The sequence below is a fragment of the Erpetoichthys calabaricus genome, chromosome 9, assembly GCF_900747795.2.
Source record: "Erpetoichthys calabaricus chromosome 9, fErpCal1.3, whole genome shotgun sequence".
Classification (NCBI taxonomy): Eukaryota; Metazoa; Chordata; class Cladistia; order Polypteriformes; family Polypteridae; genus Erpetoichthys; species Erpetoichthys calabaricus.
In genome coordinates, this window is record NC_041402.2 from 187710572 (window position 1) to 187729540 (window position 18969).

General features: G+C 43.3%; 1 protein-coding gene across 2 annotated transcripts in view; it reads left to right on the plus strand.

Annotated features, from left to right (window-relative positions):
• Positions 1-18969, plus strand: part of adamts13 (ADAM metallopeptidase with thrombospondin type 1 motif, 13) — a 570965-nt gene that overhangs the window by 32134 nt on the left and 519862 nt on the right. For both annotated transcript variants that reach the window (XR_007935899.1, XM_051932281.1), the window contains exons 14-19: positions 6933-7053; positions 7137-7217; positions 12788-12969; positions 15526-15661; positions 15756-15885; positions 17875-18054. Coding sequence is in view for 1 of the 2 variants with exons in the window: in XM_051932281.1 (XP_051788241.1) it covers positions 6933-7053; positions 7137-7217; positions 12788-12969; positions 15526-15661; positions 15756-15885; positions 17875-18054 (830 nt within the window). In the remaining variant the exon portion in view is untranslated. The remainder of the gene's footprint in view (positions 1-6932; positions 7054-7136; positions 7218-12787; positions 12970-15525; positions 15662-15755; positions 15886-17874; positions 18055-18969) is intronic.

The following is an 18969-nucleotide window of genomic DNA, read 5'->3' on the forward strand; positions in this document are numbered from 1 at the left end:
AAAGGTTAGAATGAAAACCTGCAGCCACTGCGGCCCTCCAGGCCTGGAGTTTGACACCCGTGCCATAGATGTACCCCCGTTTTTAAGCTATTGCACTTTATAACTTCTCCCCACCTTCCCTTCTACATTCCTAACCTCAGGCAATTCCACAGAGTAAAAGACAAGCAGGAGTTAAGTTACAACTTTAAATGATGTATTATTGACAATATTCATAAAATAATAACAATAAGCAAAGTACAAGTGCTGCGGTGGGTTGGCACCCTGCCTGGGATTGGTTCCTGCCTTGTGCCCTGTGTTGGCTGGGATTGGCTCCAGCAGACCCCCGTGACTCTGTAGTTAGGATAGAGCGGATTGGATAATGGATGGATGGATGGATAGATAGATAGAATTTGGTATAGTAGGCAGGATTAGATAGATAGATAGATAGATACTGCGGTGGGTTGGCACCCTGCCTGGGATTGGTTCCTGCCTTGTGCCCTGTGTTGGCTGGGATTGGCTCCAGCAGACCCCCGTGACCCTGTGTTCGGATTCAGCGGGTTGGAAAATGGATGGATAGATAGATAGATAGATAGATAGATAGATAGATAGATAGATAGATAGATAGATAGATAGATAGATAGATAGCGATTCTAAATTGTCCCTAGCATGTGCTTGGTGTGTGGACGTGCGTGTGCCCTGCGGTGGGCTGGCGCTCTGCCCGGGGTTTGTTTCCTGCCTTGCGCCCTGTGTTGGCTGGGATTGGCTCCAGCAGACCCCCGTGACTCTGTAGTTAGGATATAGCAGATTGGATAATGGATGGATGGATAGATAGAATTTGGTATAGTAGGCAGGATTAGATAGATAGATAGATAGATAGATAGATAGATAGATAGATAGATAGATAGATAGATAGATAGATAGATAGATAGATAGATACTGTGGTGGGTTGGCACCCTGCCTGGGATTGGTTCCTGCCTTGTGCCCTGTGTTGGCTGGGATTGGCTCCAGCAGACCCCCGTGACCCTGTGTTTGGATTCAGCAGGTTGGAAGATGGATGGATGGATGGATGGATAGATAGATAGCGATTCTAAATTGTCCCTAGCATGTGCTTGGTGTGTGGACGTGCATGTGCCCTGCGGTGGGCTGGCGCTCTGCCCGGGGTTTGTTTCCTGCCTTGCGCCCTGTGTTGGCTGGGATTGGCTCCAGCAGACCCCTGTGACTCTGTAGTTAGGATATAGCAGATTGGATAATGGATGGATGGATAGATAGAATTTGGTATAGTAGGCAGGATTAGATAGATAGATACTGCGGTGGGTTGGCACCCTGCCTGGGATTGGTTCCTGCCTTGTGCCCTGTGTTGGCTGGGATTGGCTCCAGCAGACCCCCGTGACCCTGTGTTCAGATTCAGCGGGTTGGAAAATGGATAGATAGATAGATAGATAGATAGATAGATAGATAGATAGATAGATAGATAGATAGATAGATAGCGATTCTAAATTGTCCCTAGCATGTGCTTGGTGTGTGGACGTGCGTGTGCCCTGCGGTGGGCTGGCGCTCTGCCCGGGGTTTGTTTCCTGCCTTGCGCCCTGTGTTGGCTGGGATTGGCTCCAGCAGACCCCCGTGACTCTGTAGTTAGGATATAGCAGATTGGATAATGGATGGATGGATAGATAGAATTTGGTATAGTAGGCAGGATTAGATAGATAGATAGATAGATAGATAGATAGATAGATAGATAGATAGATAGATAGATAGATAGATAGATAGATAGATACTGCGGTGGGTTGGCACCCTGCCTGGGATTGGTTCCTGCCTTGTGCCCTGTGTTGGCTGGGATTGGCTCCAGCAGACCCCCGTGACCCTGTGTTCGGATTCAGCAGGTTGGAAGATGGATGGATGGATGGATGGATAGATAGATAGCAATTCTAAATTGTCCCTAGCATGTGCTTGGTGTGTGGACGTGCATGTGCCCTGCGGTGGGCTGGCGCTCTGCCCGGGGTTTGTTTCCTGCCTTGTGCCCTGTGTTGGCTGGGATTGGCTCCAGCAGACCCCCGTGACCCTGTAGTTAGGATATAGCGGGTTGGATAATGGATGGAAAGTACAAGTGAATGTTGGCAACCATACAACCTGACAAGTGCTGATGTGTAATTTCAGGAGGCACACAGACTTCTAGTTACTTACAAGTCCAAGTCTCAGTGATGAAGAAGAAATCCAGATTATTTGAGGTAATAAAGTCTTGCAGAATAAAAGTTTTATTAGACACTGATCTCACGTTCAAGAGAGCAGCCTTGATAGATGTAGAAGAGCTCGCTGCAGGATGAGCACGGGTGAGCGTGCGAAGATTAGCAGTGTTTACTACTCGATTGCAGGCCGAGGAAAAGTGATGCTGTCTTGAAATTGTGAAATTAAATCCGGTGTCCAGCACCCATGAACCAGTGATGGGAGTCCTGAGTTAGGAGAAGATGGGTCATAAACGACTCACAGGCATCCGGAAACAAAGCTCTGGGACTTGAGTCGGCGTTGTTTAATGGCAATTCCTGCTCTTTTCCCCCCCTACGGCAGCGGGTGCGTTTGCGTCTCCGAGGGGCATTCAATTCACTGATACAGGTGAACACCGGTGTCCAGGTGAAGAAGTCAGGAGATGAATAAAACAAAGGTGGAGGTTCACAAAAAAATCCAACCAGGAGATGAAAATTGAGAGGAAAGCAAGCCAGAAAATATGTTTAGTAAAGACTCACGATCATAGGACAGTGGCCATTGGGATAAACTAAAACATAAAAACAAAGTTAAAACATAGACTAGAGAGACGAGCAGACGGCCAGCCACACCAGACGGCGCCATCTTCAAAACATCAATAAAAGTCTCTGGTCAAGTCGTCATTTCTAGTCAGCTTTCTTTAGGACGGAGTGGTGGCTCTGAGGCTGGGGATCTGCACTGGTAAACGGAAGGTTGCCAGACGTCAAAAGTGACTCTACTCTTATTTGGGCCCTTGAGCAAGGCCCATACCCTCCATCCTGGGTATGACGTTAATCTGCAGCCAGCCCTGCAAGTGGGCCCTCCAGAAGCCTGAGGGGTTGGTGGCAGGATTGGCACTCCAGCCACCATAAAGCACCTCCCACTGTTCCAGAGGTGTCACCCGTCACATGGCTGCACTCGGGTCCTAACCTCAATCTCACTCTGAAGGAGTCCGTGCCTCACCAGCCATGAACCTCACCGCACGTCACTGCCAGACTGATGAAAGGTGGTCGGCCAGATCTGCCATTTCTGCTCACCTGTTCTTGCATTGTGTATTTCTGCTCATTTTCCATTGCCGACAGATGTGTTACAAGTTCTCACTTACACGCAAAATCGGGTTCTTAATGCACTCTTTGGGGTGGAAGCTCCACTAAAAAAAAAGGCAATTTTTGAGGTGGTTAATCTTAAAAAAAAAAATCAAAACAGAAGTGTGTGTTCACTTATGAAAAGGGGCTTCTCGATTACTAAGCACTGTGGCGAAGACCCCCCCCCCCCCCCCCCCCCCCCCCACTTTTTCTTCAACGTCGCTTTAACAGAGGCGAATTTTATGCTCGATAGCCCTGCGACAAATAGGACAGTCACTCAGCCGGTCCCCACACTGCTGACACGTGCCATGGCCGCACATGAAGACCGTGTTCTTCATTTGATCCAGGCAGACCGGGCATAATGTCTTCTCTTTGATATCCTCCAACTGTTCCTGCAGTTTCCGCACGTCGGCATTCCCGTCGTCTCTCGGTTCCCTGCTGATAGGAGTTGCCGTTGTTCCAGCTCGTCCTGGCGGATCTCTGGTGCTGAATGTCCCCGTGTCACTACCCGAATCCATAACGGGGTCGACATGGAGTGCACCGGTAACGGCACACATTCCCTCCTCGGTTTCCTCACTGGTGGACGTTGCTACATCTGCTTTTGTGATGTGCAGGATGTCTGGGTGCAGCAGAGAACACCCCTGGCATTGCATCTTTTCTTTACACTTCTTACCAAGGTGTCCATGTTTGAGACATCGAAAGCATAAACCTTTAGATTTCAAAAAGTCAATTCGGTCTTTGTGTGGCAATTCTTTGATGTTGGCACACTCCGCCAGAATGTGCCACTCACTGCAGAACACGCAGGGCTTTTTAAACGCAGACTTTCGGACCGACGTGTCTGGAGTCCCATTTTCGGAGGCGTCCGTGAAGGTGCTTCCTCTCCAGCGAAACTTCTTTCCTTTTTTCTCGGTGTTGACGTGCCTTCGACATGCACTTCCGAACACAGAATGCAACAGCATTTTAGCGCGCCGATGGAGAAAGGTAATTAGGTCGGCTATGCCTGCCCTTCTGCCTTCATCTTCTTCAAGACTGAAAGCCACACTTCTCCATTCATCTCGTAAAACAAAAGGGAGTTTCGAGAGGGCAGTACGAACGTTTGACGTGCTGTTAAATTCGTTCTCCTTGTTTACTTCGGACAAGGCGCTCATACAACTCTCAAGAAAGATGGCATAATCTCTCAGAGCCTCGCCATCATCGCGCTTGATTTGAGGCCACTTCGCTACTTTGTCCAAGTGCGCGAAAACGACGTATTCCGGGTTGCCATAGTTACTGTCAAGTAGCTTTCTGGCTTTGGCGTAGCCCTGTTCTGCTGGCTCCCGCGTACAACCCATAGCCATATATCGAGGGGCGCGTCTAGTGAACTGTATTAAGTAATCCAGTTTATCTTGAGGGTTTTCTAACACATTGCCTATAACGTGGTCAAAAGCCCGGATGAAGTCGGCATATTCGTAGGGGTTGCCTGAAAATATTGGGATCTCTCTGGGTGGCGCTCGAGGAAGCGGTGCAGGAGATTCGTTTTGCTGGGCCAACACTCTAGCGACTTGGGTGATTTCCTTCCAAATTTCGGTTTGCCTCTTCACGATCCCGCGCATGTCCCTCGAATTCTCCTCGACACTCTGTATGCTGGCCCCTAGGGTGCTTCTTAATTGCTGTTGCCCTTTTGGGTTAGACTCGTCCTCTTCGAGACTTTGCAAATGTTTCTCGATTTCCGAACGTTCAAGTGTGGCCATCGCAGGAGATGCTGCTGTCGCCTCTGATGACAAGTCGCGGGGTTCATCATCCGTCTTGCGCGTTAACAGCGGGCCACTGGTTTCCTTGCGACCATTATTATCTCGTAGCTGCAACTCGCTGAATTGATTCTCGACCCGAATATCAGCTTGGCCCGATGTACTTTCGCTTGATTCGCGGAGCTGTGCGCTTATTCTGGGACTAAATTCATTCCAAGTCTCAGCGTTGGAGGCGAATGACGACTTTTGCTTTCTCTTTGCTTCCTTTGACAGTAAGAGTATCGACCTGTCATTCCGCTCCTCAGGTTCGCCTCTTATTTTGGTAGAGTCTGTTTCAAGCAGCTCCACTGTCCTGGGAAAGTTTGCAGGATCAGCGGTAAGGCTTTCGATTTCAACCGTAAACTTAGAAGGGTGGTCTTGCTCTTCCCCAAAAAGATCTTTAAATAAATGTATCTGTCCCGAATTGGAGTCTGCACTCCGATCACCTCTTGAAGATTCTCTCGGACGTCGAACAGACATCTTAAAAAAACGAAACTGACGGCGTTTCCAGGCAACAGCAGCTACGTCACAATCGCAACTTTCCTCTCTGCCTTTCAAGTCAAACTTCTTTATCCTGCGCCAAAACTGCAGGGACAACCGTCCGCGATGCCCTTTTTCGATTCTATTCACAGCCTCTCGAGCGCAGCGTCTTAGCTTTCACGCATAAACAGGAGAGAAGAGCACAATACCTCATCAGCTCCGCGAGTTCCGGAGTTCAAGTCCTCAGATGCCACTTTTCCACTTCCAAGTCCTTCGATGGCAGTTTTTCTGACGAAATTTGCAGCTGCGTTTGTTCAAAAAGTACCAAACGTCTGCAGCTTTTAGTTTACTTCATAGGACAGTTCGGGCAATCACGTGATCGGGAGTTCAAATCTTCGTTTTTAAAGTGTTAGCAAAACATAAGAGAAAAAAAAAACAATATTACAAGGAAAAGAAAAGCTTTTGCTTTAAAAAGTTCTTTTTAAGGCTCATTTATCTTCATGCGTTTGGTCCTACCGTCGTATTACGTGAAGATCGTTAAGCACGAGCGGATAACGGAATGCCAGTCCTGGCTGGCAGTGACCCTGTCACCTAACTGGCCTCATTAACACTCCGTTTTACAGATAGAGCTAAGAAGGTTCTATTTCATATTAACATACAGGGGGTAACAGGTGATACCATATTCTAATAAACTATAGGAAACTGACATTTTATTATTGAAATTAAGCAATTCTAACATTAACATTAAACATTTTAAGGTGGGCTCTTACAAAAGAAATAAGCAAACAAAACACGTTTAATTATCCATGCTCACGCATCATCCATCCATTGTCCAACCCGCTGAATCCGAACACAGGGTCACGGGGGACTGCTGGAGCCAATCGCAGCCAACACAGGGCGCAAGGCAGGGAACCAATCCCGGGCAGGGTGCCAACCCACCACAGGACACACACAAACACACCAAGCACATACTAGGGCCAATTTAGAATCGCCAATCCACCTAACATGCATGTCTTTCGACTGTGGGAGGAAACCCACGCAAACACGGGGAGAACATGCAAACTCCACACAGGGAGGATCTGGGAAACAAACCCAGGTCTCCTAACTGCGAGGCAGCAGCGCTACCACTGCGCCACCGTGCCTCCCGCTCACATATCATTGTCTTTTTATTTCTATATTGTCACATTTCACAATTCATTGATGTACTGCCATAATTACTCATTTCCATTTGGCTGGCGCGTTGTAAGTAGCCCCGAGTCCACCTCCTCCCTTGCTCCCTCCCTGTTCTTCAGTTGCCCACACTCCTTTATTAAAGATGCTCATGAGAGCCACCCCCCTCCACGTTGCCCACCCGTTACGATAATCCGGTGGTTTTTATTCTCGGCAGGAGTTTGGCTGTGATGGTGACTTGGACTCTGAGCAGGTGCTGGACGTCTGCGGTGTCTGTGGTGGTAACGGATCTTCATGCACAGAGGTGACGGGCGGCTACTCAGAAGGCAGGTCGCGAGGTGAGACGGGGCAGGTGGGCTCTCTTCACCCCCTTGTCAACCTTTGGAGTTTATTTCTCAGTGTTGCTTTGTTCCCTTGGCAGAGTATGTCACCTTCCTGACACTCCCACTTAATGCCACAACTGTCCATGTTGTCAACAACAGATCTTTGTTCACCCACCTTGGTAAGTAAAGCCTCCTGGGTGCTATTGATGCCAGGCGGAGGGGTGGGGTGGTTTTGAGCATCACTCACACAGACAACATAAGGAGAGTTGGGGGTCTCAGGCTGGAAAAAAAGTCCCATTGAAATAGATAGATAGATAGATAGATAGATAGATAGATAGATAGATAGATAGATAGATAGATAGATAGATAGATAGATAGATAGATAGGACAGGAAAGGCACTATATAATAGATACATAGATGTGAAAGGCACTATATAACATAGATAGATAGATAGATAGATAGATAGATAGATGTGAAAGGCACTATATAATAGATACATAGATGTGAAAGGCACTATATAACATAGATAGATAGATAGATAGATAGATAGATAGATAGATAGATAGATAGATAGATAGATAGATAGATAGATAGATAGATGTGAAAGGCACTATATAATAGATACATAGATGTGAAAGGCACTATATAACATAGATAGATAGATAGATAGATAGATAGATAGATAGATAGATAGATAGATAGATAGATAGATAGATAGATGTGAAAGGCACTATATAATAGATACATAGATTTGAAAGGCACTAATAACAGATAGATAGATAGATAGATAGATAGATAGATAGATAGATAGATAGATAGATAGATAGATAGATAGATAGGACAGGAAAGGCACTATATAATAGATACATAGATGTGGAAGGCACTATATAACATAGATAGATAGATAGATAGATAGATAGATAGATAGATAGATAGATAGAATTGAAAGGCACTATACAGTATAGATAGATAGATAGATAGATAGATAGATAGATAGATAGATAGATAGATAGATGTGAAAGGCACTATATAATAGATACATAGATTTGAAAGGCACTAATAACAGATAGATAGATAGATAGATAGATAGATAGATAGATAGATAGATAGATAGATAGATAGATAGATAGGACAGGAAAGGCACTATATAATAGATACATAGATGTGAAAGGCACTATATAACATAGATAGATAGATAGATAGATAGATAGATAGATAGATAGATAGATAGATAGATAGATAGATAGAATTGAAAGGCACTATACAGTATAGATAGATACATAGATAGATAGATAGATAGATAGATAGATAGATAGATAGATAGATAGATAGATAGAATTGAAAGGCACTATACAGTATAGATAGATAGATAGATAGATAGATAGATAGATAGATAGATAGATAGATAGATAGATAGATAGATAGATGTGAAAGGCACTATATAATAGATACATAGATTTGAAAGGCACTAATAACAGATAGATAGATAGATAGATAGATAGATAGATAGATAGATAGATAGATAGATAGATAGATAGATAGATAGATAGATAGGACAGGAAAGGCACTATATAATAGATACATAGATGTGAAAGGCACTATATAACATAGATAGATAGATAGATAGATAGATAGATAGATAGATAGATAGATAGATAGATAGATATGACAGGCACTATATAATAGATAGATAGATAGATAGATAGATAGATAGATAGATAGATAGATAGATAGATAGATAGATAGATAGATAGATAGATAGATACTTTATTAATCCCAAGGGGAAATTCACAATTTCACAATTGAGCTGCAGCTGGCACATATTCTCTGTCGGGGGCTCAGCTGAGTCTGTCAGCCTGCTGGCCCTTCAAAAATAAAACGTGTGTTGTACTTGAACTTGTGCCTGGCGTCAGTGACGTATAGGAGCGGACGAAGGGGGCGGTCCGCACATTTTTGGGGGCGGTATTATTGTCCAAAAGGCTCAGTACAATCCGTGTGTAAGCAGCAGGGTTCGGAAAAATATCACCCATGAATGAAAAAAGTAAAATTCTCTGATTTTTATCCACAAATGCTTCAAAAATAATTTTCAGACTGTCCTTCTGTGACGGCATCAGACACAGCAGTTGAAATTTATGAGGCAAGAACAAAAATAAACATAAGCATGACACCGATAATAATTTCTAGGAAGATAAACAACTATTTTACAATTTATAATTTCGTTTCGTGTATCAATCCGAATACGTTCTCACTCTGCGCAGAAACATCCTATCACTTGTACACTACACTGGTTCAGGTTTTCGCAAAGTAATCATATTAAACTAATAATTGGAACACGGCTGATCAGTGCGTCTATATTATATTCTTGTCTAGTTGATGCTTATAAATAACTAAATGTGAAAAATCATTGCTGTTTCTCTATACACGAATAAATCTATGCAAAATGTATCTTCATTTTTCTCTATATGTCATTTTAATTTTCTTTTTAAACAGGTTAACAAATTCAGATAGTTGGAGGGCGGCAAATTGAAGCACCACCCTGCCCCGAGTGGCACGAACTCGAGCTACGCCAATGGACTACCGCCTGTCTGTGTGGGGTTTGGGCAGCTGGTGCGCCCCCTACAGGCCACAAACATTAAAACTAAAATGTTGACGTATATAGTCACACAAAGCTGAGCCTTATAAAAAATACTAGGGGGCTTTGCCTCCTGCTAGCTTCGCTCTCCCACCCCCGGGTGTGCAATGCGCCAGCCACTTCACATCTCTGCCACTCGCGTTGCTTGGAACATTTAAAAGCCTTATCCCGTGGGACTTTCAGGTGTCTCCAAGAAAATCACATCTCGTCTCCCTCCAAGTGTCCAAGATTTTTTTTTTTTATAATAGAGAGATTATTCTAATTTCAAACAATTATTTTCTTTCAACTACTTTAGTGCACACTTTTTGTTATAAGTCATTGACTGTACTGGGCATGTATCACAATCTGAGTTCATACTTCATCATTATCCGAGAACGAGTTGCACTATCCTCACTCTTTTGATTGATGAACAAATCATTACCAGAGAACAAGCTGCACAATTCTCACTCATCTGACTCATGGTCAAATCATTACCAAAAAAAAAAATAGTTGTACGATTTTCATTTATTTGATTTATTGATACGGGGGTCTCTGACTCTGGTTCTGGAGTGCTACAGTAGCTGCAGGTTTTCATTCTAACCCTCTTCTTAATTAGTGACCTGTTGTTGCTGCTAATAGATAGATAGATAGATAGATAGATAGATAGATAGATAGATAGATAGATAGATAGATAGATAGATAGATAGATAGATAGATAGATAGATAGATAGATCTGCAATGTGAGACTCTTTTATTTTTATTTTTTATTTAATTTCCCCTTGGGATTAATAAAGTATCTATCTATCTATCTATCTATCTATCTATCTATCTATCTATCTATCTATCTATCTATCTATCTATCTATCTATCACCCAGGTATGGTGAGCACAAGGGGGCGCTCTTTAGGTCAGGCTCAGTGGGCTTACTTCATATAATGTGTGATGTCATTTGTGCTTAAACAGACAAGGCAACACAGTGGACTTCAATTTGTGTGTCGTGAGCAATGTGTGCCACCAGGTGGTGCTATTATGGCAAGTGTGAAAGAGCCAAACAGGAAGTATTTAAATCGGGGGTCTTCTATATAGTGACTTTCTCAATTTATCTTTTTTTCCACCTTGATAAAAGGACAGGGTCAGTCTGTCAGCATATCTGTGTGTCCATCCAGTTGCTATGTCTATGTTATATGCCATTTGGTGATGGGATTCATAAACGCAGAACTAATAGATAGATAGATAGAGAGATAGAGAGATAGATAGATAGATAGATAGATAGATAGATAGATAGATAGATAGATAGATAGATAGATAGATAGATAGATACTTTATTAATCCCAAGGGGAAATTCACATACTCCAGCAGCAGCATACTGATACAAAAAACAATATTAAATTAAAGATTGATAACAATGCAGGTATATTTCTTAAGATTGGGTTCTCTGAATTTCTTCATTTTTTCCTTAAATGGCAGCCAAACAGGAAAGAGATGTGAAGTTACCGAGTCAACAGATGACCACCTAGGATGGGGTCTCAAACTTGAACCACTTTCAATCCAACCAGTTTTTTAATGTGATGCCAGTTCTTGATGTTCATTAAATCAACAACAACAACAACAACATTTATTTATATAGCACATTTTCATACAAAAAGTAGCTCAAAGTGCTTTACATAATGAAGAAAAAAAGAATAAAAGATCAGCAATTTAATTCCGCGGCTTGTCGGTACTCTCATTTGGGTACGGCAGGCATTTGCAAAACTGTTGATTTTTCATTTTTCTAAGACCCTCGTAAAAAAATTTTGGTGACCTGAGCAGAGGAGCCTTACTGAGACCTTCACCTTTCATTATTTTTAGATGTTGTATGATGGATGCAGGTCAGCTGGTCATGTGTTGGCACATTTTGTTTCTCATTATTCTTTGGTTCGAGGTGGCACAGTGGCACAGTGGGTGGTGCTGCTGCCTCACAGTAAGGAGACCTGGGTTCTCTTCCCGGGTCCTCCCTGCGTGGAGTTTGCATGTTCTCCCCGTGTCTGCGTGGGTTTCCTCCCACAGTCCAAAGACATGCAGGTTAGGTGCATTGGCGATCCTAACGTTGTCCCTAGTGTGTGCTTAGTGTGTGGCTGGCATCTGCCCGGGGTTTGTTTCCTGCCTTGTGCCCTGTGTTGGCTGGGATTGGCTCCAGAAGAACCCTGTGACCCTGTAGTTAGGATATAGCGGGTTGGATAATGGATGGATGGATATTCTTTGGTTGCTAATTAAGGAAAAATGAAAAAATGAAGGGGTCTGAGTCTCAAATAGCAAGTCAGTTAAAATGAAGGCAAAAAGGTTCACTAGCAGCAAAAACAGGTCACCAATTAAGGAAAGACTTAGAATGAAAAGTAGCACACCGGGACTACAGTTGGAGACCCCCGCATTAATGAATCATTACCCAAGAACCAGTTACTTCATTCTCTCTCGTTTGATTCATGAATTAATCATTAATCAATGTGAAGAAATCACAAGAACAATAAAAAAAAGATTTGGGGTAACCACCCTGTATACTTGAAAAGTAACGACGAACTAATGCAAAATAGTCTTCTCAGACTGAGCTCAATACAGAACTGAAGTGCAGTAGACAACATGGTGCTTACTTACGTATAGTCAGAGGAGGAAGTGATGTCAGCAGAGCCGGGACTGGAAGTGAGGCTGTCAGGCGGGACTTCCTTCTGCTGGTCTACGGAGGAGAAGAGAGAGAGAGAGAGAGAGAGAGAGAGAGAGCGTGATGTGATGGTGCCAACCTCTGGTCTGGCAGATAATCAAACTTATTAAACCAGGAAAACTGTCTCCTATTCATTTGGTTTATGAGTGAATCATGACCCAAGAACCAGCTGCAAGATTCCCACTCATTTAAATCACAAACGTTTCATTACTTGCGAACCATTTGCTTGATTTACATTTATTTTATTTATTAATAAATCAATCCCCGAGAACCAGCTGCGCGATTCTTTGCCAACAAACAAGTCACACGATTCCCATTCACTTGTGATTCTGTAACGTAACGTCTTCTATTGATGGTGTTTTCATGCTATGCTTACTGAAACATTCTCTAACACATTCATGGTACCATACAATCAATTAAAAAGACTGCTAATCCTATCTCTGCAGCCATCAAGATCAAAAGTCAGTATGTGCTCGCTGGCAAAGGCAGCATCTCAATGAACAGGACCCACCCGTCCACCCTTGAGGACCTCTGCATGGACTATAAGCTCTACCTCACCACCGGAAGTCTGCCAAACTCTGAGGAGCTCTTCATCAGAGGGCCTGTGGAGGACGAGACGCAGATCCAGGTAGGGCCACACGCGCGCACACACACACACACATGAAAGCTGACACCTAAAAAGAACCAATAGTTGTATACAAACAGGGTGTTGTGAAGGTGGGTCAGGCAGCTTATGTGTAATGTAATGTTGTGATCCTGCCGACTACACTAAAATTAATATCTATCTATCTATCTATCTATCTATCTATCTATCTATCTATCTAGTGTTTGAATTCTGTGAGATATTACTGTGTCTGTGGTTTGGGGCTCTCTGGCACCCCCTTGTGGTTATGATAGATAGATAGATAGATAGATAGATAGATAGATAGATAGATAGATAGATAGATAGATAGATAGATAGATAGATAGATAGAGTAAGTGCCAGAGAGGAAGGACAAGTGACTCCATTTTCCCAATGTATCCATTATTGCCTCCGGGCTGGGTTTGAATCCTTCCTTTATCCAGGCCAGGAGGCCATAATGGAAGGACCAGGAAAATGGACTTACCAGGAGCAGGTCATTCCCCCACACAGCAGGTGGCAGTGTTCCACGGGACTAAACCTGATTAGGAAGCCCACAGGTTTACATGGGCGACTGAATGCAGAAACCAAACCCTGTTGGGGTCTTTGGGGACTGCCAGAAGGCGCTGCTGGGCGAGGACTTCCCCTACAACCTGTAAGTACTCTAGACGACTTTGAGAGGAGACCAGAAGCAGTTCCCAGGTCGACATTAAAAGAAAGCCTGCTGTCTTGGTTTAATGAGTCAGGAGGTAGTGGGGATACACTCTTGGAGGAGGAGGAAGGAGGAATTGTGATTGATTTATTTGTACATTTTGATGTGTCTTTGGAAAGATGATCATTGGAAAGGTGCTGTGTTTGAATTCTGTGAGATATTACTGTGTCTGTGGTTTGAGGCTCTCTGGCGCTCCCTTGTGGTTACAATAGATAGATAGATAGATAGATAGATAGATAGATAGATAGATAGATAGATAGATAGATAGATAGATAGATAGATATTAATTTTAGTATAGTCGGCAGGATCACAACATTACTCAGATAGATAGATAGATAGATAGATAGATAGATAGATAGATAGATAGATAGATAGATAGATAGATATTAATTTTAGTATAGTCGGCAGGATCACAACATTACTCAGATAGATAGATAGATAGATAGATAGATAGATAGATAGATAGATAGATAGATAGATAGATATTTTAGTATAGTCGGCAGGATCACAACATTACTCAGATAGATAGATAGATAGATAGATAGATAGATAGATAGATAGATAGATAGATAGATAGATAGATAGATAGATAGATAGATAGATAGATATTAATTTTAGTATAGTCGGCAGGATCACAACATTAGACAGATAGATAGAGAGAAGAACATTTTCTCTTACAGATGCCACACAGAGGTGGCCATCACCAGACGCTATTCATCAGCAGACCTGAGTGGTCGAGAAGGAGCACAGGACCTCACCAGTGCCTCACCAGTGCCTCCATATACGTAGTTGCTGACCCACAGACTACTCTGTAGATGAGCATCAAGGATTTGAATGACAGGGAGCCAGCATAGCGATCTGAAGAGAGGAGTGACTTGTGCCCACCTTGGCTGGTTGAACACCAGACATGCCGTTACATTTTGAATCATCAGCAGCTGGCTTGGCGACACAGGCTGGTGCTCCTGCCAGTAGAGACTCACAGTACTCCGGACGTGACAAGACCAGATCCTGGGCCAGGACTTGTGCAGCACATTCTGTCAGATTTGATCTGATCTTGCGGATGTTATATGGAGTGAATCTGCAGGACTGGGTGACTTTAGTGACTTGCTCCCTGAAGAACAGCTGGTCAGCAATCACCACCCTAAAGTTACCCACCAACTAGTGCTATTGACCTGAGCTGAATAGACAGATGAGCTCAGATAGGAACCAGAAGGTCCATCTTTGTCAGGCTGAGCTGGAGATGGTGTTCCTTCATCCAGGTTGCAATTTCAATAAGACTTGCAGAGATTCCCTCTGGAGGGACTGACAGGTACAGCTGTGTATCATCAGCAGAGCACTGATAAGAGGAGGCATTGGAATTGATGATTGGGCTTAGTGAGGAGGTGTATAAGGAAAAGAGGAGAGGACTCCATGCTCGGCTGGTGCATCTTTGACATGCAGTAGGATCTGCCCAAGAGATGTTACAGACTGGCGCTAACAATCAGACCACAGCTTAAGTCACTGAGATCACCTGCTGGCCCCATGCTGGTGTTTGATGTGTACATGAACTGAAGCTCCTGACCCGTGTCTGTATGAATTGATGCATTGCGCTGCTGCCACATGATTAGCTGGTTTGATATTTGCATGCATAAGCAGGTGTACAGGTGGTCCTAAGAATTTGCTCGGTGAGAGCACATTGGAGTTGTTTTTTTTTTTATTTTAATACATTGAACTGACTTCTTTATAGTCACATACTAAGCCAGGGTGGGCTTTGAAGCAGCAGTTGTGTGGGTTTCAGGCCACTGCCATAACCTCTAAGTCAGAGTCTCTTCTTCTCAGTAGTCACCTTTTGTCTTTGCCCTTTTCATTTGCAGGTGTTTCGTAAGTACGATAAAGAGTATGGCGAGATCACCAACCCCAACATCACCTACTCCTACTACCTGCCCACCATAAAGTCCACCTTCTCGTGGCTGGCAGTCACCACAGCCTGCTCTGTTACCTGTGGGGGAGGTGAGCTCATTTCTCCTGGTGTTTGCACTCGTCCCTTATTTTTAGACCCCACATCTCAGTCCTCCTTCTGTTCTGATGTTCTCACACCTCCCAGGAGTACAGAAGACGTCCTACACCTGCGCCGACGCCGGCACAAAGGAAAGGGTGGAAGAGGAAAAATGTAAGGGCATCCCTCAGCCTGCAGTGAAGCACCAGCTCTGCAATGTGAGACCCTGCCCACCCAGGTATAGTGAGCACAAGGGGGCGCTCTTCAGGTCAGGCTCAGTGGGCTTACTTCATATAATGTGTGATGTCATTTGTGCTTAAACAGACAAGGCAACACAGTGGACTTCAATTTGTGTGTCGTGAGCAATGTGTGCCACCAGGTGGTGCTATTATGGCAAGTGTGAAAGAGCCAAACAGGAAGTATTTAAATCGGGGGTCTTCTATATAGTGACTTTCTCAATTTATCTTTTTTTCCACCTTGATAAAAGGACAGGGTCAGTCTGTCAGCATATCTGTGTGTCCATCCAGTTGCTATGTCTATGTTATATGCCATTTGGTGATGGGATTCATAAACGCAGAACTAATAGATAGATAGATAGATAGATAGATAGAGAGATAGATAGATAGATAGATAGATAAATAGATAAATAGATAGATAGATAGATAGATAGATAGATAGATAGATAGATAGATAGATAGATAGATAGATAGATAGATAGATAGATAGATAGATACTTTATTAATCCCAAGGGGAAATTCACATACTCCAGCAGCAGCATACTGATACAAAAAACAATATTAAATTAAAGATTGATAACAATGCAGGTATATTTCTTAAGATTGGGTTCTCTGAATTTCTTCATTTTTTGGGGCTAGATAGATAGATAGATAGATAGATAGATAGATAGATAGATAGATAGATAGATAGATAGATAGATACTTTATTAATCCCAAGGGGAAATTCGCAATGTTTGTTATGCACCATCTGTTGGAGTAACAAATACAATGCATTTTAAGACTTCAAATATTTGACATGCACCAACTGTTAGAATGACAAATGCAACGCCTTTTATAGCTGCAAGTATTTGACATGCACCAACTGTTAGAATAACAGATGCAATGCCTTTTATGACACCAAATGTTTGTATTGCGCCAACTGTTGGAATGAGAAGTGCATTTCCATCCATCCATTTTCCAACCCGGTGAATCCGAACACAGGGTCACGGGGGTCTGCTGGAGCCAATCCCAGCCAACACAGGGCACAAGGCAGGAAACAATCCTGGGCAGGGTGCCAACCCACCGCAGGACACACACAAACACACCCACACACCAAGCACACACTAGGGCCAATTTAGAATCGCCAATCCACCTAACCTGCATGTCTTTGGACTGTGGGAGGAAACCGGAGCGCCCGGAGGAAACCCACGCAGACACGGGGAGAACATGCAAACTCCATGCAGGGAGGACCCGGGAAGCGAACCCGGTTCCCCAGGTCTCCCAACTGCGAGGCAGCAGCGCTACCCACTGCGCCACCGTGCCGCCCAAGAAGTGCATTTTATTACTCCAAATATTTTTGATGTGTCATCTATTGGAATGACAAATTCAATGCATTTTATTGCTACAAATATTTGTGAGGCACCATCTGTTGCAGTGACAAATGCAATGCATTTTGTGACTTCAAATGTTTGTGGTGCGCCATCTGTTGGAACAACAAATGCATTTCATGACTCCAAACGTTTCTGATGTGCCATTTCTTGGAATGACAATGAATGGTTTGTTATGCACCATCTGTTGAAATGATAAATGCAATGCATTTTATAACTACAGATATTTGGTATGCACCATCTTTTAGAATGGCAAATGCAATGCATTTTATGACTAAACGTATTTGTGATGTGCCATCAGTTGGAATGACAAATGCATTTTATTACTCCAAATGTTTGCAATGCACCATCTGTTAGAATGACAAATGCAATGCATTTTATGACTGCAAATTTTTGTGATGCGCCAACTGTTGGAATGAGAAATGCATTTTATTACTCTAAATGGTTGTGATGTGTGATCTGTTGGAATGAAAAATTCAATGCACTTTATTACTTACTTGCATTGCAAAAGATGGTGCACTGCAAGCATTAACACTGAGGTCTATGTCGATACTTTAGAATTCTAAACATCTTGGACAGGTAGGCACAGCTAATCCAATGGAAACATTTTTTCTTTTTGCTCAGGTGGGAGGCTGGTGAGTTTGGACCCTGCAGCATCAGCTGTGGAGGAGGAGTGAGAATGCGGCCGCTACGTTGTCTAAGGAAGGAAAAGGAGCTGACCGTCAAACTTCCCCATCACAAATGTCCCAGAGAGACCATGCCTGTGCTGACGGAGGTCTGTGGCATAGCTCCCTGCCCAGCCAGGTACCCGCTCTTAAAAATTACTTGTGATGGGAGGCAGCTTGACGTCACCCCCATGTGGGAATGAAATGTACTTAGAAATAAAACAGAAAACAACTCTATCCATACATCCATTTTCCATGACACAATTGGAAGGAGTAGAAGTTCTGGCAGCACGGGGCACAAAGCAAAAACCTGTGCAGGCTGAGAGTCGAGCACAAGGCCAACTTAGAGTGACCACATAACGTGTGTGTCTTTCTGATCTGACAAGAGGACATGCTGTGCAGATAGAGGGAGGCTGTGCAGATGTCACATGGGCCAGGCAGGAAATCAAACAGAGGCCACCGAGGCTAACAGACGTCAACACTGACCTGCTACTTGGGCTCATCCAGGGTCTGAGGAAGAAGCAAATCATTTCTGCCTCATCACTCACAACCCAGGATGGACAGGATGCCAGTCTATCACTGGGCACACTCATAATTTCTAGAGTCAGCACTGAGCTAAAAGATTGAATCTAGTTCTTTGGAGTGGTGAGGCAGTAGTGCTTACTGCTGTGACAATATGTCACTCAGAAAAAATATAAAAAAGAAAAAAATGAATTACAAAATCAATAACGTCCATACTGGCTTAATCCAGTTTAAGGCTGGGGTGGAGCCTAGCTTGGAATGCAAATGTTAGCAAGGACAGAGAAAAGAGGAATCATGGGTAAATGTTTAAATATACTCATTACAGCTCAGTTTAACTGCATTTTATGATTATATTGTTTGCCAGTTTCATTTATTAATTTAAATGAAATGTATGAGGGAAAATCAAAAAGTAAATGCAATTTGAAAATTACACAGTTACTGCGACGGATAGAAGCGGACGCAGCACAACACTATTTGTGGTGGCTTATGGGTATCAAAAGGCACTATACAAAGGATAGATAGATAGATAGAT